This window comes from Symphodus melops (genome assembly GCF_947650265.1).
Source record: "Symphodus melops genome assembly, chromosome: 10".
Classification (NCBI taxonomy): domain Eukaryota; kingdom Metazoa; phylum Chordata; class Actinopteri; order Labriformes; family Labridae; genus Symphodus; species Symphodus melops.
The window spans coordinates 3,609,697-3,631,991 of NC_136700.1; the positions used below are offsets into that span (position 1 = coordinate 3,609,697).

Below are 22,295 nucleotides of genomic sequence, written 5' to 3' on the forward strand. Positions count from 1 at the left end.
TTTTGTTCACTTTTTTAATGCATAAAACATACTGTAAATATGAGACAAATAGCCAGAAGGCAAGTTGCACCTGTAGTCTCTTCGGTGGAAGAAGGGGGAGCATCATTATGTATAAGATCTACTCAAAATGTTTGACTATTCATATTACAGCAACTATGAACTTGTCTTGTACAAAAAAATCTCTAATTTACTCCCCTGTGTCCAAAGGTTCATATCACAATATCCATTAATCAATGAGCCACAGCAGCAGAGAGGGGAACCAAAGAGAGCAGTGAAATGTCAGTCTCTCTCTGTCTCATAAACATTGTAAGCCTTACAAAGTTCAAACTACTGAGGAGAAGGCAGAGCTCTTTCTTTTCTCTTTTGCCACCAACTTATGTCACTTTACAGAACTATTGGCAATACTACTGCAGATGGTACAAATTGTGATACAGCAATATATCTACATCCTGACTGGTTTGAATGCCAAATATTCATATTTCGATTAAAAGGGTTACAGTGAGACCTTCAGAGCAGATTTTCAAACCAAACGATCTTTCTTCAAACACCTCCTTCACCCCTTACAAAAGAACACAATAAAACAAAAATAAAAACCTCATGATGGAAAAACCACAGGAAATATGTGCTGTCAGGAACAAGTGCTGCACTCGACAAGGATGGCACTTCCTTGATGCACAATATGTATGCTAATTGGAATCTGTGACAAGGTGAAACGGTGGGTTCAGAAAACGATAATTACAATCAGGATCGAGATTTATCTGGCTATTACATTAGTCATCATTGCCTCCGCTTGTCTTTGTGACTCAACCTGTGTTGCTCTTATCCCTCTGTGTAAAAATAAAATGGCTCGGTGTATGACGACTTTGTGTTGGAGCATGAAAAAGGAAAACAAGCCAGTTAATCCACAATTTAATGATTTTTTTTCTAAATTACCTGCTATTTAAGAGCTGATGAATAGCGGGCATTTAACTGTACAGCAAACGTGTCTGTTACAGCACAAAGCAGAGGCTGTGGAAGTGCAAACATCATTCATTTATTTCTTTGTCGCCGCCTGGTCTTGAAAATACACAATGATGAAGCTTCTCGGGGCTGACAAGAGTGCAGAGTCTGTGCTAATGTTATCAGCCGATGCTTGTTTTGTCCAGCCTCAGCCTGGCAAACATTGTCAGCATTAGCTTCTCGTGTTAACACGACATGCAGAAACACAGACACGAGACCAGGTAGAGGCGTTGCATTAAGAAGTGTCAGTGCACCTTGGTTCACCCTGCGCGCTGCCTCATTAATACCCATCTGGCTGTGCTGTGATCGCCTGGACAGAAGTGTGTCAGGATCCAGCTTCACCGCCCCCTGATCTATGTGGGACACACCTGGAAACGTGGCACACACTTCTATGCAGAAGCTCAAAGATTTGTGCTGTTTTTCTAGGTTATTACTGTAAGGAAAACAAAGACTGAAATCTGCGTCTCTCGGATATACGATGACTCTGCTGCAGTTTCATTGGTTTCAATCTGCGTAACAGTCAGTGTCCATTAGTGAAAATGGAAGAAGGGTGGACATATGATATATTTAAGTGGGTAGTTGAATTAGGATTATATTGTCTATTTAATTATGGGTTATTTGTTGTTCTGTGCTTTGCATGTCAGTTCCTGTCTCTTATGTTGTCTACAGTTGTCTAGTTATCTAATTGAACAATTTGTTCCCATACCCATACAAGCTCTTTGTAAAGCCTTTTTGCATCTCCTTGAAGATGCAAATATATATGTGTGTGTGTATATATATATATATGTATACATAAAGCCAAGTCGACAAATGGCATGTCTGTCTGAGTTCTGAGAGACCCTGTGCTGTCGAGTGGGGTGAACTTTAGGTTGTCTGACTGCAGATCAGCTTTAGTTGATATACACAAGAGACACATGTTCTCTCACAGCGATCAATACTCGACAGTGAGTACTCTGATAAAGGATATAAGAAGTAGTTTAATGGCACTTTCTTTTACCAGTTTAGACACAGGACCTACATTCACTGTACAATGACTCATACTTTACAAACAGATTTGCGGTGCGATACACTTCATTTTGTGGCTTTGCAAAAACTATTTTCAATACAATACCAAGTTTATCTTTATACCAGCTCTACTGCAATACGTCCTTCCTCTTCTTCTTCCTCAGCTGTACTTCAGTCTCAGAGACGTTGATATTCACTGTGGGTGGGTCGTGAATGATTATAAGCTCAGTGTTAAGCTTTTGTTCTATGACGAGACATCAACCTATTCATTGTACTGTCAGACTGAAAGCTGCAGCAGGATAATTGAATTGTTAATGTTTCATTGTTACAGATTGTTAATGTGGAACATGCTAATGTGAGGATGTGTGTGGCAGAAGAATTTAAAAAATGTGGAGTTTGCAAAGAGATCTCATTCATGACAAGGTTACCGTATGATGTTAACGATCTCTAAATGGAAGAGTTCAATCAAAGTGAGGTCAAATAATCGTTGCTTTTGCATGTGTGTGATGACTGCCTGCATCTACTGTATTTTAGTCACATTGGCTGCGCATGTACCAAAATTAACGCAACACATATGCGAGATGCAGTACGGGCCTGAGAAACGAGCTTCAGAAGCAAATCTTTCAGACCAGCAATTTAGCCTAAGTTCTCTTAGAGGCCCTCCAAAGGTATCCTCCAGTAATGAGTGTAGTGCATAGACACTGTGTGAACTATGCAGCTGGTTGTGACTATCAGTGCAAACCAAACCATAAACAAGAAACATGCAAGAAGTCTGAGTGACATCACCCATCGGTTCCTAAAAGGCTGTTTTGGAAGCTCATGGATGGTGGTTGCCATATTGGACATTCTGAGTCAACCCAACTACAAGAAAAGAGCTAGAGCTGAGGCGAGCCCGACAGAAAGGCTGAGTAATACAAAATCCACCACCCTTACAGTGTGTGCGGATAAAGAGTTTAAATAATCAGACCAACATTGTATTGTTGGACCAGGCAATAAACTTCTGCTGTAAAAAATGATATTTTATCATGGGGTGTGTCTGGGACTTTGGGATCTTTTGCAGTCAGGCTCAAGCAGACACTTGTGGAGTTGTCGGTTTTTTTGCACTCATTTGCACACTTTTTTTAACAGCTTTGAAAGTTGCCCGTTGGGTGACATAGCAAGATATTCAGATGCCTGTCAGTGTTTGGCTATGCCTGAGGTTAAAAAGTATTGCCTTACAAACTGACAAAAGACCAGCTTTACCAGGGCAGAGCTCGGTTTGAACATGACCCTGGAAAAGTTTGTCATCTCTTCTGCCGAGATACGCTGCCAGTCTGAGTTGATGCCGCTGGATTTCTGTTCCTCTAACATGTAGCAAGGGGTTTGTACAACGACAAGCTGACCTATGCAGCCAAGAATAAAGCGAAGAAAGGGACAGAGAAGGCTTCCTCTCCTTCAGGGATTTGTGTGTTTTAATGTATGCCATGGGTTTCTACTCGCATTCTATCACACTGCTCTCTTTTTTGCTGCTGTTTGCAAGTGAGATTTAACAAAAGTTCACTGTGAGGTGAGAAGGGCCAGAACCTCTTTCCAAAAAGGAGAAATGTTTTCACCATCCCTTGCAGACAGCTGTCTAGACAGCAGACCTTCAGCTATTTCATTCTTTGCATCAGTGAGCAAAGACAGTGTAAAAAAATTAGGAAGACGGAGAAGAAGCGATATAGAGTGTGGCCCCTCATTTTCAGTTAGTTCATTTGTTTTCAGTTGTAGAAAGATGGCTTAAACTCCTGATTACAAAAGGTGAGCAAACTTGCAAAAATGACGGCTCATTGTGTTTGTTCCTCTCTCACCAAAAAACAGACAGCTTGATTGCGAAGTCTCTAATTGTTTTAACCCACTAAGACGGTTGCTGTTGCATTCTGGGAGGACAGGGAGCAAATGAGGTGAGGCAAAAGAGAAGGAGGCATAAATGATGGATGTGAGACGACTCCTGCTGGATCTGGACATGCTTCCCTCAAATCTCCGAGCTGTCTGTGCCGCTGCATTAATGATCTAAATGACAGACACCTTAAATGAAGATGAGAGAGCCTGCAAATCAGATCGAGGGAGAGACAGAAACAAGGAAGGGCGAGCATGCATTCAAAGGCGCTCAAGAAGAGTCTGAACCTATCACATTTTTGTTGCAATAAATGGTCGAGTGGGAGCCTAACATGGTCAGAAGGTTAATTTCACACATTGGCACAGACTACATACAATACATTATGAGATACGATTGGTCTATTGTGTTAGATTACATTAAGGTAGTACAGCATTAGGCCAGTAGCTATTGCTAACGGCAGCATTACTGTTATTAATTCAGCATTTGACCGGCGTGATCGGATGATCGCACACATCCTTACCACAGAAAAAACTTCAACATACGGAAATATTTGCGATCGAAAGACAGTTTTTTTGGGGCCTGCAGAGCCTCCACTTTGCATTCTTCTTTTGGAACATGATATTGTAATTAAATGCTAATGCATGGTTGTATTCATTTGGGAAACATCTATTTTTCATAAAGCTAACTGTCATGTCTGTTCAGTGTCGTTGATTCACAGTAGCAGCAACAATCTGAAGGCTGAAAGCTTAATGACGATCTTACTATACCCAAACTCTTCACACTTTCATTCATGTGAACTGAATGTGAGAGGGTTTGAATGTTTGTTTGTCACGAATACATTTAAATACCTATCAGAGCAAACACTTTCTAGTTTTCATTTTCTTTGAAGGTTGAGAAATATTTAGTTCACAAGCTCTGGAAATAAGCCACGCAAACACTGGATATTGCTCCAGCTTTTCTGTATACAAATACGTTTAAATCTTGTGACAGTGACAAATAACTGATAACCCATCTAATTAGTGTTGTGCGTGCCACAAACAATCTGACTGATTCCATGAAACGTGTGATTTGTTTTTCAGCACCAGCCATGCAACAGTCTCATAGTATGAGGGGAACTTTGAAGAGCTGTGTGAGACCGCGGGCAATTAGAGAGGGTGTGGGAAAAGCAGGAAGTGATGGAAACTGACAACATGCAACAACACATGGCCTATGTCGCGTATTTAAACATTAGGCTCATGATCGTATTAATGCTTCTGTATCACACAGTCTGTTCTATAAATAGGGAGGCATGCACATGCTGTGACTCTTTTTATACCAATTATTGCAGAAGAAATAAAACCCGCTGTACTTAGCTGAGGTACTTTTCACACAATGAGACCTCTTATTTTGATCTTTTTACGTAAACTAGTTGAGGCTCATATTAGCCACCTTTTTTTAATCCAAACTGCAGGGATATGATCTAATCAGATTAGAGTGCTGTGGTTTTCTCCAGGATTGGTCTTCAAATGAGAGCTATGTTGATGCTATTTTTTCTTCTCTGCTTTTAGGCGCAGCTTTAATGAAGAAGCAGACCTGCTAACATTTTTGCAGAAGGGACCCTCTTTAACAAGTATGGGGTCACCATGGAAACCATTTCTGCTCCTGTCTATCATCAGTTGCCTTTCAGGTAAGACATTCAAACGCTATGAAATGCTGGTACTTTGACTTGTTTTCTTCAGCACTGATTTAAGAAGAAACTGTACAGCACACAGTGAAACCTGTCGTGTACGTGGCAGTTGTAAACGTGATGCAGCAGGCAGAATCATCTTTTATAGATTTGAGAGCAGGCTTGTATGCTCACACTTGGAGGATGAAGCCACATCTTTGAAATGATGAATTCTGCACTTAAATCTGAGACGAACTGAAGATGCCACGGCTCATTGGTCATTTCTATTCTGTTTGGCTTCTGAGTCTCAGGTTTTTGACAGGGTTTTCCACACCTTTTCAGTGAAGGCCTGCTGTGGCTGTAAACAGCACAGACTCTCAGAAAAGGCACCAGCCTGTGATAAGGCGGCATTACTGCTGTCGTTTCACAGTCTTCTTTTTGTGACTGATTTTTAACAGAAGGCCTGGCTGGCATAAGAAATTCAACCTAAACGATGCTTTTGTACACCATCAAAGAGATAAACAACCCCTGCAACATGCTTATGAAAAACCTTTTAAGGGTCTTCTTGTGTATAGTAAACGACTGTATCCAAGCATGACATTGACACTGCTCCTTACACTGAGTTAAGTTACCTATAGTATCCAGACTGGTACGATTTACAGCTTCTGCACAACTTGAAGTTCCAGATCAAGTATCTTTCTCAGTCAGTCCTGAGCATGTGCTTCGCGTTCTAATGGATTCTGCCCTTTTAATGGTTCTTTTAACCCACCAGTCCAGGGTTCATGCACTGTGTGCGTCTCGGAGCTGCTCTCTGTGAGTCAGACACAGAGCGGTGACCTCACTGGTCTGCTTGTTAAACTGTAACATTAAATGGAGACAACTGTTTCTCATGTTCTTAGCTTGGTTTCCAGCGTCAGTCAGAGTCTGAATAAATGGCGCTCATCCTGATAGAGGACAGACTGAATTTTTTCTGTAACCCATAACAAAGTTGAGGTAGTTGAGGCCAACAAGAACTTGTTAGCTGATTTATTTCAGTGGGCTCCAAAGGCTGATGGGAGCCCGGCAGAGGCAGCTAATGTTAGCCAGGAGGCTAGCGCTAATACTACTGATAGAATGTGCACATGTTGATTTTAATCATACAACGCGAGTGCCCTTTTCACCCGGGCCTTTCAGGGGCCCAGCTAATTCTGCAGGTGGGCCTGGGGGTGCCCACCATCTTAACATGAAGGAGATTTGAAAGGTGACATTTTGCATGCCCCTGGTTTACGGCTTGTTTTGTTGGCTTTATGTCATGGCAAACATCAGACTTTTAAAGGGCAGAATAAGGGAACGAAGGTTATTCATTGTGACCCTGCTCTCTGTAACTTCTAACATTGTCACACTGCTGCTCTTTTAGTCTGTGACACTGCGCTGCCTGGCCTTGCATAAGAAAACAGTTTATTTTCATATAGGTGTACACCTGTTTAAAATATTGTGCACATTACAATGATTTATTTCCACTGTATTCCTCTTAATTTTATTGTGAATTCTAATAGCAATTATTATTTTTACACAAACCGCTTCATAAGCAAAAATGGTAAGATGATTTATTCTTCTACAATCATGGGAGAAGGTTTTATGCTCAAGATAGTGGTTTTAGTGTTATTCACAACCTTGGTACCTAATTAGTTGGACACTGCTGCAGCCTGCACCAGTGGGTAGTAACAGTTTGTGCTTGCATGGACAAGATGAGAAGCCTCAGTGCAGCATAAACCAGCTGCAAAGCTTTTTCAATATGTCTGTCTCTGTTTGCAGGTAAAGAGCAGATTAAAGCCTCCATAGAATACAGTGTATGGTATTTTACTGTATGTATTATTCCCTGTGTCCATACCAAAAGGAGAGACTGTTTTATGGTTTCATTTGCATAAGCACTTGGAGGATTATTGTAGTCTAATCATGAGCATTTTAAGCAGTTGTCTTTAAAGTGTAAATCTCGCCTCCCCATGGAGTTTGTGAAAGGGATTTTTAAAGAGGCGTGGGGATGTGTGGGAGAAACTAGGAGAAATATTGACTATACAAGCTCACTACTTATTTAAATCATTATCCATGTTGTGATGTATTATCAATTTTACTCTTCATTTTAATTATGTACTACACAAAAACAATACATTCAAAAGAAAGACATTGTTTTGCTCTCATACAGACATATTAAAATAATATTATAAAAATTATAACAGACTGGCTAATTGATGACATATTTTTGTAGGCCAACTCGGTAGTAGCTTCACCATGGGTTCGAATGAGAATTAGCCTATGGGATTGTTGCATTGGATTTTGGATAATTGCAAAAAAATAAGCTATGTGGTAAACACGTTTCTGATGCGTAGCTGTTTGTTCAGCTTGATCCTCTTTACAGATGAACATCACTTTTATGAAATGTGAACTATAATGCACCTGTGAGAAGTAAAACGCTACTGTTATGCTACAAGTGAACTACACTGCGGACGATTGATTTTGAACCCATGGCGCTAAAATGCTAACTCACTACCAGCTTTTAGGACTCTTTCCTGTGCCTGTCTTCACATACCACCATATGAGACATAACCCGAAGTTCCTCACAGCATGTTTAAAGAAATACTTCAACTAGAGACACACCTATATTAATAACCAGAACCAGAGGCTTCACATGCACCTTCAACAGTTTTGACTTCACAGTTGAAGCTACTTGTCCATTTGTCTTTGGTGTCAAGACTAAATCAGTGGGTCTACATTCAACCATAGACCATTTTTACAGGTCCTGCTGCTGCAGTCTATAACAGTGTGTTGGATATTTGCAAAATTGAGATAATTGCACTTCTGACAACTCCACTCATTTAGCTTGTACAGCTCTTAAATCAGATAAAAGCATGATGGAGTAAAGTGTATTTTTTTTCTCAAGCCACCTTCATTATCTAGCTGTCACATACTGTGCTGGTGCCCTCGAAAGAGCATAAAGAAGCTCAATTTTTTTTTTTCATCAGCTTTCAAGAATTGAACAAGATAACATGACTTAGCCCACACAATGTGTAAAAATATTTCCTCAGTCAGATTGCAGAATTGATAACTCAGACTGACACTCATTCAAAGACAACAAAAAAATAATTCAATGACAGTCTAACCACAAAGTGCAACGACTATTGAAAGCCTTTCAGACCAACACAGACACTGAGGTGTTTCGGTAAAAGGTCTCTTCTGTGGTGGGTGTCTGTCAGCTTTATGGGAGATGATAGCAAAGGCCATGGCTCTACCAGCCGGTGGTGGTGAAAGAAATGGAAACTTAATGGAAAATCAACTCTTGAATACTAAGGTCTAATGTGGGACTCCATTGAAAATGATTGAAAAGTATTCATGTTGTGAGCAGTGAATCATTAGTCTAGAGTATGCATTAACACCTTTGTAGAGTTAGAACTATGATTTTATCAGTTCCCAAAGTAAAATGAAAATCCAGAAGATATTTTCCTAAAGGTTTACTGACATAGAAACAGTAGGCCGCTCATTCATTCACATACATATTTTACAGGAAATTACATGATTAAAAAAGATTTCTTTAAACTCTGAATTGTGTTATGTTGTTTACTTGTCTCCATGTGTATTTGATCAAATTGTTTTCTTCCGACCAAAGTGGTCTGGTCCAACTAATTATCTAAGGCAGGGAGAGTATAAAGCAGCCAGTTACTCTTGGTGTTGGTCGGATGGGGACTGTATAGAAGGCAATTTATGCTGCGAGTTGAGCTTTGAATTTTAACACTGCCTCATGTCTCTGTAGAAAACAACTCAAAGCCTTCACTGGACCATGTACACGTTCATTTAAATGTTTCACACTGGACATCCAGATCACATTTTTAAGTTCACTTTCACTCTATCCTGGCATCCTACTCACAATCATCCTCAGTAATTCATATCATGGTGAATATCATTACAATGTATAGTCCTCATTAAGCTGGTGTTTGTATTGAAGCTTGAACTAAACTCCTGCAAGCATCTCATTTAAAGAAAGAGGTCAACATGGATAAGCTGTAGGTTTGAAGTCATGACTTCAGCGAGTTCAACAGGTTTATAAACAGGAGTTCAGTGGCTTGTGCACTTAATTTGTTTCAGTTGAGTCCATTCTGTCCATTGATTTTTTCTTATCTTAGGCGTTGGTTCCATGGTACCTTGGGTGGATAGAGTTGACAGAATTGGCTCTACTTGCTTTTTTTTTGGCATCCATTCTCTCTTACTACCTAATTCACCAAAGTTGTCTTACTGCTGTGCAAAATAATTGCCTCCCAGAAAATGAGGTGTCTCGTAAGACTTTGAGGGTTTAATCCCTGGATTGATTTTTCCACCTTGGTTATTGCATGTGGAGGGAATTACTGTATGTGACCGTGTCCACTTTTGTCTTTAAGAGAATTGTCATGTAAAAGGTGCATACATTTCCTAAGGAAAAAACAATTAAAACATTTCAGGTTGTAGACGAATAGACGCTCATAAATTAAGTCTCCAATTAAGAAAACTGTGTATCTGAATGATGTCACAGGAACTGAGAGTCCCCTTTGGGGAGTTCTGCTCATGTTTTTACTGTCAATCAAATGTGATGAAAAGCAAATTATTAAATGGCAAGTCATTAACCTTTGAGCTACAATTATGTCTCCAAATAATTTCCATTGGACGAACATTAAATCTTAGTTTTTCTCTGCACACATCCCAGTGTGGCCTCTTTATGCACAAGGGTGTGGCGTTTATGTTGAACTGATTATTAAAACATTTACTGGTATAACTTTCATTAAAGCAACCAACCCAGTGCACTTTTTATCTACACTCTGACATTACAAAATCTAATGGCCATAATGTATTTTCATACTGAAATGTTGTTTTTTCATTGTTTTTACTGATATAACGGTGAGCCGATTGCACTGTCAATTCATATGCAACTGGAGTTAATTCTGAGCTGACTCTGATAACATCTTGTACTTGACTTGACTTGATGAGTCGATCATTACACTTGTTACAAGCTAGAATAAAATCAGTTGATTGACATACCCAAACACACAGACTCACACATTTGTCATTCCTGTCGTTATCCACCCACTCATCTAACGCTAAGCAAAGCCCCAATAAAACGGAAGTCAATCAGCTAGATTAAAATTGTGCTGCTTGTTTCTGCAGTCCTGATAGCATCATGTCGATTATTTTAAACTGTACAAGAACAATATTAAGTTTGAACATCTGTAAGACAGCACAATGTAGAATTTAAAGTCCACAGATTTTACGATTTCATGAGAATTTTTCATTTTGCCCAATAATATCTTCACTTATGTTGGATAGATAACAAAGCAAATAGATTAAAGGAGTGTTCCCTCCCCCCCATTATACTCAAAACAGCGTTGAGCACTGAGTGTTCTTCAGTCAGTAATGTGTCACATTTTAGTAAAAGGGCTGCACTTCAAACTGGTTTTCAATATTATCTGCAGCAGGGGCGATGGCAGCCACTCCCGGGGGTGTGAGGCAGTCTTTGTCTATTATGATACTTTTGACATGATGGCTTTTGTTATGGATTTTTGACCTACTGTTCTGTGTAAATATGCAACAAAAGCCTCACTCTGAAGAGAATAGGACACATGTAGTATTCATTTCTTCTTTGCACCTATCTCCACAGCACAGTGCATTTTTTGTTCCATAGTAATTTAAATCACGCCGACTCAGAGAGGCCAGCACAATTAGATTTCACTCATCTCTAAAAGTGGGCTGGGCTGGCATGTTGTCTGGGGCTATTTTTTTCTCTCCCTCTAGTCTGCCTCTGATTGAAATACAATGTTGCTCTCAGTGTTAAGTGTGGAATAGTAATTTAACTGTTCCTCACCTGACTCTCAGGTTCCTCAATATTAAAAGCAGGTTGCAGGGAATATAGATGTGCACCACTGTATAAGTGATGCATGAAGTCATTTTCACCAAGGGCGAAAGAGTCATGCACCAGAAATATGGCTGCATGTCGGAAATGGATGAGTATTTGCATGCACTCCTCGGAGCTGGACCATGCAATGAATACATTGTTGTGATTGCATACTTTGATAGATAAACATTAAACTCAGAGCGTTGTGAAAAGTCACACTGAAGCCTTGGAGGTTTACTTTATAATGCTTTTACACCACACCAACTCAAATAACGTAGAAAATACATAAAGGATAATAGTTGTTATGAACACTGTACACAAAAATTGCTCGCACTTTAGGATCTATTTGTGGTGCCACTGTCAGGGATGATGGACCTTTTCCATCTGGCAGGAGAACCTGAGCTCTGAGGGCCTCTCCTACACTCAAAGCTTGAGCCCAGGAACTGAAATACAGAGGAGAAAAAAGAAGTCATTGTTGTTTTCTGCAGGCATGAAACGTTGGACGCAACATTCAAGTCTTGGCAGTGACAGTGCATTCGAGGGTACAGTCATCAACACTACAATCAGTACCCTGGGATTTTTTTATATTTAGTTTGAGTGCATGAGAACATACAATGAGCCTGTGTGCTGATGCCAACGCTTGTGAAATACGTTTGTTGTCTTTTGCTTATTATTTCAGATAGAAAATAGAAATTACATTTTTTGAGACTCAGTAGACTGCTCAAGCCAAACTGGAATGAGACAGTCTGGTATATTGAGGATTGTCCATCTCCATCACAAGCTCTTCCTACAGTAACCTTACCTATCCATTTCTAAGCCCTGCTCCTGTCGCCTAGCAACCTCAGCAGCTGCACAAGCACTAGCTAACCGGTATATTTTTATATAGACTTCTTAATTTCTGCCAGCTCTTTGCTCGTGATATGTTGGGTTAAGAAGGCTGCACTGGATGGTTCCTTTGTTGGCTGGGAAAACTCGGATGTATTTGTCTGCCACATTTGATTTAATAATGGGACAGAATGCCCATGTTTAGTTTCACGTCTATTTACCTGCCTGCCTTTCTTTCCTGTTTCTTTTTTTTAGCTTCTCTGTTTCCAAATGTCATATGTCAGGCATTGTGTGTTCTTGGTTGTATTCATTGTTACTGCCTGTCTTATTATATTTTTAATTATTGGGCTGCTTTCTGTTTTGACTCTTGCCTGCCTCACTATTACACATGCTAATGCATTTTCTATTCCAAATATGGCAATTTGAACAACACAAGCAGAGGCACTCGCCTTTCAGGTCCAATCCCCAGGGTTTCTGTTTCCACCAACGGCGACCGTCCTGTCTCGTTCAAACCATCCCATCTAATGTTCCAACTAACAGAACATGCTGGATAGAGACTTCTATACTTCCCATTAAGAGAAATGACAACATAATCCGTTCTATCATTCATCACCACTGTGGCTTCATTGCTTCTCTGGCAATCTCCAAAGTACACCGAGGGTCTAAAAAAAATTACTGGGCTTTAACAAGTCGTCCGCTGTGATATGAGGTGAGGTGAGGTTGCATATGATGTATGGATTGTTCGCTCTGTAATGATATTCAGCTGAATAAATGGTCTCAAGCATAATCAGCTTCAGTCAATATAATCTCCCTGTGAAGGTCTTCATTAATCTTACAGGCTATGGCTAATCATGTCGGTCTACTTGAGGCCCCATGAGCGTCTTACCTCCTTACTGTATGTTATTCAAATTAATTTGCTCAACATATTCAAGGGGCTGCAGACCAACCTGAGACTCGCACTTTTTTCCCCTGCTATGTGCCAACCCAATGACCCAATACATGTAGATGAGTTTCCCCAGGTCTCTCCTCTACTGCCTTAAAACATGTCATCTTAATTTAGCCTCACCTTTACCCCTGCGTGAGGACGAGCAGGTTGTGTCGTCATTTTAGGTTTCTATACTTGCTTGAACACGTTATAAAATGCTTGTTTTTACACTGAAAGGTGATCTCCATTAAAGATAACCCACAGTCTGGGATAAAAGAGGACAAGGTAAAGGAACACGTTGCGATCCATCCTGAAGTCTAAAGCGGTCTTTGTCTCCTTCGCTGATGTTATCATGACGGGGGGTGTTAAGACCTGACACGATCACCGACGGCATTGCGCCGTAGCTCCCTGAAAGGCAGCAGGTGCAGCCTTTTCAACAACAATGAGTGTTTCTGATTTTGCACCCTGTGAAAGATGGGGATCAGTGGGAACAGCAAGGGTCATTGCTTTTATCAGATGAAGGTGACAGCTGACAAGAGCAAGTGCCTGTTGACTGCAGTAGTCAAACAAACAAAAAAGCTTCTTCTTCTTTTTTTTCCTTTTTTTTTTTGCATTTGTCAGCATTCAGCTCTAGTCTATAAAATGTTACTTTCCAGGGAAAAGAAACTTGCAGCTGACGAAACAGTTTTGTGTCTCATTGAACCTGAAACATTCCATGACAGATATTGAAAAGATGTTTAATCCAGCAATGCAATGTACAGTAACTTTAAGGTCACACAAAAGTGGAAAAAAAGTCAACTACCTCTTTTTGAGGGTAACAAAGGGAAAAGCTGTTTAAAGTGTTTTCCTGCATGACTATTTCCATCGTGTTCAGTCCACAATGGAAGTTTCTGTGCAGCTGTGCAGCTTTTTCTAGCGTCTGTTTTCACCACAGGGAGTTAGCAATCCTGCTATAATCCTGCGGTAGTGTAGTTTAGCTCTCAGGCTGAGGAAACATTGGTAGTTGTAAAGTACTGACCCACATGTTGCTTCTGTACCTAACTCCAATACTGTACCTAACCAGATGAGCTATGTTAACACCCTCTCTCTAAATAGCATGTTACCATTTGCTCCATTAAGGATCTATTACTGGCCATCACTGAAGGGACATCCAGTGTGATCTCTTACCAGCCAATGTAACACGCTCCACCACAACAGATATCAATGAGGAAAGGGGCTCTATCATGGATTACTATTTAGCAGTGCAAAAATACAGCCTTCTAACTGACTCTTTGTCCAATCAGCATCTCTCTGATCGCGTGCAAAATAAAAAAAGTATCAATATAATGTCAATCTAACGGCAAAGCCATGGTCATACGGGAAGAAAGTTGTGCCTTGGCTCAAGCACTTTCATCACTGTGCTGAACACCCTTGTTCTACAGGCCCTGCACAACTTGCATCCAAATGTAGGATTCCCAGCTTCACCTGATCCACCGCTCTTTTCATTTACCAGCTATGACAAGTATATGCTATGAACTTTATAGTGTTTTGGATGTTTCTTGGCTCAAATACATCAAGATGTAAGCCAACATCAACAATTCTGCAACAAATAAGACCCGATGGTCTTCTTTACTTTGTTATTCTAACCATTAATGCCTTTATATTGTCTGTGTGGCAATTTTCATTCAGGCACAATGACATGTTAACATCTCCCACTTACTAGGAGAAATTGTCTATTTCTCCTCACAGTATTTTGAAATCTGACACATACACTCATGCAGCTGTCATATTTCAACAGTATCAACCTATTTCATAAAAAGCTCTTTCCTTGTCATCACTCGCTGCTTCTCTAAACCACAGTGCTGCTGTCAGGAGCACAGCTGTCAGACAGGGAGATGCTCAGCAGTGCAGAATCATACTATACAAGTTTGGGGCTTATATCCTGAAAAGGTTTGTTTCAGTCATAAAGGGCTAGAAGTAGTTCACAATGATCAGCAACATTACCGTAAATATCTTCTATCTCATATCTCTTATTCTATTTGGGGTGGCGGGAGGCAGGAGGCTGGAGCTGAGCCCAGATGCCATTTGGGAAGAGGCAGTGTTAACACCCTTGACAGGTGGCCAGTCAATCACAGACTTGACATACAGAGACAAACAACCAGTCACTCTAACATCCACACCTATGGGCAACCTAGAGTCTCTTATTAACCTAACCAGCATGTTTTTTTTGACAGAGAGAGGAAGCTGGAGTACCTGGAGAGAATCCACTCATGCATAGCGGCTTATGCAGACTTAACACAGAAAGGTCCTCTCCGAAGGGGGATTCAAACCAGGAACCTTCTTGCTGTGTGGCAACAGCGCTAACTTCTGCATCACTATGCTGCCTAAATCGTTGCAATCTCTGTCATTTTAATAATAGTATCAAAAGTACTTGGCTTTGAGAATCACTTGATTTTGTAATTTTATAATTCTGGAATCGTGACAATGAAAATTAACATACAGTAGTTGAATAATTTCAATTTCATCCTGACAAACCAATAAAACCTTTCCTAAGAGAGCAGTAACAAAAAAAAAAGGTTCTACACTCCAGTAAAAAAAACATGTCTTTGAGTGGCTGAGAACATATTTAGCAAAACCACTGTTGAGCATTTAGAGATAATAACTAACAGTGTGGCATGTTAGTTGGATGTTACACATGCAGTATGTGCTCGTATATAAATACATGTTATGATCAATATATAGGTGAGGCTTCATCAGTTTAGTTTAGTTTAGTTTAGTTTATTTGTCAGGGACAATGTACAAAATACATTAATCTTTCGAAAATATGCTTTGTACCAGATTTAGCGAATGCTAGTTTCCATCTGCTGTCCCCGGGCAGGTGCACACATGTATCAGTGTTACATCTTTAATAGCAGGCTTTGCTCTGTTTAGCCACCTGGGAGCTTAAACACTGATAAAGCCGACTTTCAGCCACGTAGACTGTTAAACCCACTACCAACCAACTACATAACAAATTTTAAACTGAGAATATTTTTAATTATCAATTGATTTCCTTTTCCTGCTTTTCTCAACAAAATGTAACTTGGTAATTGCTCGCTCTCACTTATTTTTTATTTTTTTTGCAGCTGACAAGTCCCCAAGGGCAGATAATTATTTCTCAGTTTTGTTCAGTTCTTTCACACCACTTTATCATTTAGTACAAAACAATCCCCCCCCCCCCCCCCCCCCCTCCCCCCACACACACACACACACACACACACCCTTGTATAGCTCCGCTTCGACTTCGGCTGTGCGTAGATTTTCTACTCTTCTGAATTTCTCTTTATACATTATAGCCGAGCAGAAATGCTTCCATATCGGCTCTAATTTGCAGCTTTCTTTTTCAGCCAGATTGTACAGTGGCTTTGTTAAAAAAAAGAAGAAAAAAGTTCTGATGATCAGCTGTCCTGGGTGAAAGGATGGTGTCTGTAATCTCGAGCTGTTACATTCATAGATCATAAAAGACGACACATTGGCACATCACCCAACATGAAGTGGACTGAATTCTTCAAAAGACAGTGGGAGAAGAATATGGTGAAGGCAATGAGTAGTGACAGACTCAACAGTCGTAGTTTACATTTCAGAGAGAATGTTTTCTGAACCATCATTGGCTGTTTCACTTTAAAGGGAGCTGTTTCTCTCCCGTTCTGTTCGATGCACTTTTCCATTCGTGAGCCTTTGATAACAGTGACTTCTAAAGTACAGAGTGTATGTGGTACCGCTTAAGAAGTGGATCTTTTTGCCGAAAGGCATCATAGGTGAACTTACATGATAACGTAGATGCTCCAAGAAAATACAGACTTTTTTGAAAACCAACTAGGAAACTCAGCGCATTGTTCTAGAAACAGAGAATACACATGTATTATAAGGAGGTAGGTTTGTTGTTAATTTCTCTTCTACTAAACACGTGCCCCTGCTGGGTGAGGACAATGACTGTTCTTGTTAGCAATAGATCCAGTCTCACTGAGGCTTGAAACCTCCAAATCTACTCCTACTTTCCTAAATATGGATTTTTCTGCAGAAATCCCAGATACTGTGTCTGGTTTTTCAACAATACATTTTTTTTTTCTGCAGACTGTTGGAAATGCATTCCAGGTTTTTCCTCATTTTTTCACTCACAGCTGTCTCTGAATCTTGACACCTCCCTTTTTCTGCTGTCTCCACTCTTTTCTTTTCATGTGTTCAGCAACATTTCTGACCTGTAAAACTCTATGTATGAAAAAAATATATATAACTCTACTTATACAGTGGCATGGGAGCTCATCGGTTTAATGTATTAGGAAGGTAGTACAAAATGTAAACCGTTGATTATGGAGGTTACAGTAGCGACAGTAGTGTTACTGTAGCGGCTCCGTTATACGGTTTAATCTCAAAAGTCAGAGACCGGGGGAAGTTAAAAGTTCAATTTCACTTGTGATGTTCTGCAACAGCCGTCTGACAAAGAAGATAAGGAAAATGTATTCCGTTTGGGATCAGGCAAATGAACACAAGTCCAACAGGTAGGAAGGAGTTCATCGCCAAGTTAAAAGCACATAAGACGATCTGGCAGAAGATAATTGGAAAAGGTCTGGTATATACGCTACAGGGTGATTGGGGAAGCGGGGTGCAGGGGAGGTTGTGTGATTGAAAATGGCAGGAAAGCAGCGGTTGCTGCAGGGTAGGAGAGAGTTGCAGGATCAGAAATGACAGATTTGACATTTTTTAGAGCATCCAGTTAGCATTTGCAAAAAGCTTTCTGTCCGTATGTACTCTGGTGTAGATACTTTCCATCCATAGCACCATTCTTCAGTCCAAATGTTTGCCACCTTTGAGCAGCAGAACCATTATACTGACTGCACATAATGTGACTCCCTGCTGTGTTTCACCCCTTCTTCCAGACTTTGCAAGAGCGGTTGCAGCACGGCCTATATCATATGCAGCAATATTACGGATGAAAGCAGACAGCTCGTCAGCGCTCGACTCGCGCAGCAGACCTCGACAACACCACAGCGCTGGGCTGGTGACTCCTGACTGGCCCGCTTTCTCCAGTCACCCCCTGTCAGCTGTGAGTCTGTTCAGCTCTCAGGAGGACTACAGGAGTGAAGGTAAAGCTAATGGTGCGCTCAAAACTACACTTTGTTTGCTCTTGTCTGAACCAAAATGGAAAAGTTTTGCTTTGAGTTTGTTAAAGTTCATCTTCAGACTTGCAAACAAATTGTACAAAATGTCAATAACCACACAATTGGCTCTTTAATAGTACAATTAAAGTGTTTGTTTTGCATTCCACATTTGAATGCAGCCATGGCCAGGGGCTAATGAGAAATGTAGTACCTGCTGTGGTGTAGTAGTTATTTAGAAAGTAGCAGGAAAGTGATTATGTGTAAAGACTGGTTTGCCTTTATTTTGTTTGGCTTTATGGCTCGCAATGGTTTGAACATAAGCACCTCTAATTTCCAGCTATAACTCCTGGATTACATTCTTTATTCTGAAAGCCCATTTTCTAAAGATATCATGTAAAATTCTAATATGACTGAACTCCAACTTAAAGGAGCTCCATGAACTTCCAGAGTTGGAAACCAACTTTTCCCATTATGCCCCCCACACTTGACTGCAGTGTGAGACCAGGGTTTTCAGGTAGAATTAGTGTTAACGGAAGGTTCCACGTTGGTTCAGATGACATTTTTTCTCACCTGCTGAAATGACCCAAACCAAACCGGTCGACCTTCCAGAGTATGAATAAACCTCTCCAAACATGATTGGTGTGAATGCACTTTGTTATCTCTGCCCTCCTCCAACAGTCGGCCATCTCTGCTCACACTTTGAGTGTGAAGGCCTCCCGCTTGTTTAGATTTGGTCTGGAAATAAATCTCACCTATCCATCATCGCTGTGCATGGTCTGCAGTGGCCGGGGTCGCGCCCTTTGTGAAATTGAAGAGGGATCATGGCAATATCCAGCTCTCTGTGTTCCTGTCAGTTAGGAACTATAGATATGATGGATGTCTTTGTCAAAGGGAAGATTTAATACTCCAAAGCCAGCATGGAAACACACCGTCATAAATCTACATGGGTCACTTGCTTACATCTTGTCCTACAGTATGAGTAATCCTGCAGGATTTAATGACACGTTGATGCTTTAATATGTGATCAATCACATCATGCTCATTGCTTATGGAGGGCTTCATTAATGAAATCTGAAGTAGCTGCTGAATTTGCAGAATTGATCTCAGCACACATTTAAAGTGATGAGCCAGCCACATCAAGAGAAGAAATCTGGAATAAAAACACACTTTTATTACTGTATTAGCTTCTTTTTTTTCAGTCTTAACTGTCTCTTCTCTTTGAACCCCTCAGCCCATCCTTGTCTCTTTCACTCTCTGACAGCATTATCACTGTGTAGCCTTAAAATGAGTTACATCTCTATCACCAAGGCGAGAGTAATGCCTCCCCATTGTCAGTGCTGACAAGAGCATTATACCATGGCACCGGATTGATGTTCAGCGGAGGAAATGGATGCCAAAAAGTAATGCACCTTTGGTGGCTTAAAGGGGGATATTGCTTTTTTGGCTCTGTGACTGACAGATGGCCATGGCACTCGAGCTTGAACGATTTAAACAACTTCCAAGCTTGTGTATGTGCTGGCTTTATAATCTTATTCACACACATGCACACATACACCATATGTCTCTAAGCCCCGCAACCTGCCTTGCTCATTGTTTCATCCAGCTCTTTAATGTTTTCAAATAGTTTCTACCATGTGTTACAGGTTGTCACGGCTCCATGCATTAAACAATAATGAGGAAACTCAATGTCCTTTTAAGGATTACAAGTATTCTTCACTCCGTTAATGTTGATGCAGGTATAACCTCTAAAGTCATGTTCATACTTTTACCAGACAAATTCAACAGAAACAAGAAGTTTGCCCTTAAACTGTACATTCAAGCACAGTTTTTCTGCTGCTGAACTCAGTGCTCTTCACAACCACTCTCTGCAGTATACTTTATAGCAGTGGTTCTTAACTGGTCTCGCATAAGGAGCCACCACCAACTCCTTTATGAAAATTGTGACCTAAATTTCTAAAACTTTTGATTTATCTATTGAATGATAAATTGTGCAGTTGGGACATCAGATGGTACTAAACAGGTGAAGGAACAACACCAACATGTTTTCAGAGTGCTGCAGTCACATGTTTACCAACGACAAACATCTCCACGACCCATCAGATGAGAACTGTTGCATTATATCATTTATCCAAAGAGATCACAATCAACACAATAGCTAAATGAAGAGGCTGTCAAAGAGAAATATGGATCTCTCTTTTGTTTTTCACTCCAGCACTTCAATGAAAAAGATAAAAAAAATAACAGGATTGACATCTACATGACTTGTACAGATAGTGAGATTTGAAGCCCCTTTTAGCCAGATTTAATTTCATTAGTAGCTGTCTGTAGTCTGTGACCTACAGAAATCAGCAGACACATCCCTTGTGATTTTCTGTTGAACCTTGATAGTAGATTTTCAAAAATTATGCATCTTTTCTTGTTGAAACTGGAACTCAACATGAATAATAAACCTCACACAAGTACAAAAAACCTCTCCACACAGTAGGCCTCAGTTAACAGGGGCAGGTGGAGACCACTTAGTTAATGTCCTGATGGATGATGGGACTTGTACATGGGAACTAAGAAGACCTGCTGCTGCTTTGTAAGAACTAGTAATACTGCAAGTATCGATGGTTTGCTTGACTTAATATGCACAGCCAGGTTTTGTAGCTTAATATTGATTGATCCCGCTCCACTGATTAGGGTATTATTTTAAGAGCTTTTATATCCCCGTGGAGCACTACATTTGCTGACAAAGAGTGGGTGTCTGCACACCCTTAGAAAATAAAACATTCTTTTGTCTTTAGTGTGATGTAGGTTGCAGATGAAAAAGAAAATTGTTGTCATGTAATGGTATCTAGGTTAAGAGCTTATTATGAAATCTGTCTTAACCAAGGTGAACATCGACATACTAAGAAACTCAGCTGCTGCTCTGTGTCACGACATGGGAACATAAAGAGCACAACACTGTATGAACGTTTTTTTTTATTTTTTTTATTCTCCATTAGATCTTTATGTTATAAGACATGATCTCCCGAACAGCACTGACAAACCTATAGTACTCTTTTGTCGAGTCTGAATTCCTTGAAATGCAATATTTCTCAAAAGTCTTCCACAGTAAGTGCATCACTTCTGTGAACAGAGAGTGAGATCAAACAGACGAGCACTCGGAGGAAACAGGAGAGATCGAAACAACGACTGACAAGCAAAAAAAAGACTCAAGCTGTAAGCTTATTGATATTTGGCCGCATTTGTAACAAAATCCATGGTGCTTTAGCATAGTACTAAAATTAGGTATTAAATTACTTTTTTTGCTTTAGTTAGCCAGACATGTCATTAATGTCTTAATGCAGAGATATCAGTAATACTCTATGTATTAACAAAGATAAACACTCTGATTGACACTGATTGGCTCTTTGTTCACGTCCTTACTGTGGCTATAACCCCATTTTCTAAAAGAACAAATAAATTATATTCACTCATAATTGGATTTTTATCCCCCTGGTTGCGTCCATAACCTTCCCAGTGTTACGGTCTTCTTGAGTGACACTTCAGCTGTACGTGTGTTGATGAACTTATATTCATATTTATGTTCTTGATCTCTAAATGTTGTGGTCTTGTCTCGGTCACAGAGCACTCTGGTCTCAGTTAGTGTGGTCTTGACTACAACGTGTACCTCATCACCGTGGAAGATAACCACTCTTCATGTATTATATTTGATTATCACGTGTGCATCTGTGTAATTACATTAAAATGTACCAAGGGCATACAATATTATCTTATTTACAAACAGTTACAAAATATTAAGTGATATTGTATTATTGCCAGAGATGAAAAGATGAAGAAGCTAAAGATAAATGCTTCTTACATCGTTTCTAACCAAGGCAATGACAAATGTGGAAGTCCCACATGGAGCCACTTTGTGTGATTAACATTGTCAGAGAAATGTCTTCCAAAAATAGGAGAATTGCTAGTTTGTCTAAAGAAATACGAAAACAGGGTGATGTGATTTAGAAAACATTCGACGTGCAGCACAGAGAGAAGACGTCACA

At 40.1% G+C, this 22,295-nt stretch overlaps 1 protein-coding gene across 2 annotated transcripts in view; it reads left to right on the forward strand.

Moving 5' to 3' along the window:
- Positions 1 to 22,295, forward strand: part of cntn5 (contactin 5) — a 101,598-nt gene that overhangs the window by 25,285 nt on the left and 54,018 nt on the right. For both annotated transcript variants that reach the window (XM_079353292.1, XM_079353293.1), the window contains exons 2-3: positions 5,410 to 5,528; positions 18,043 to 18,249. In XM_079353292.1, the coding sequence (XP_079209418.1) occupies positions 5,474 to 5,528; positions 18,043 to 18,249 (262 nt within the window). In that variant the 5' untranslated portion in view covers positions 5,410 to 5,473. The remainder of the gene's footprint in view (positions 1 to 5,409; positions 5,529 to 18,042; positions 18,250 to 22,295) is intronic.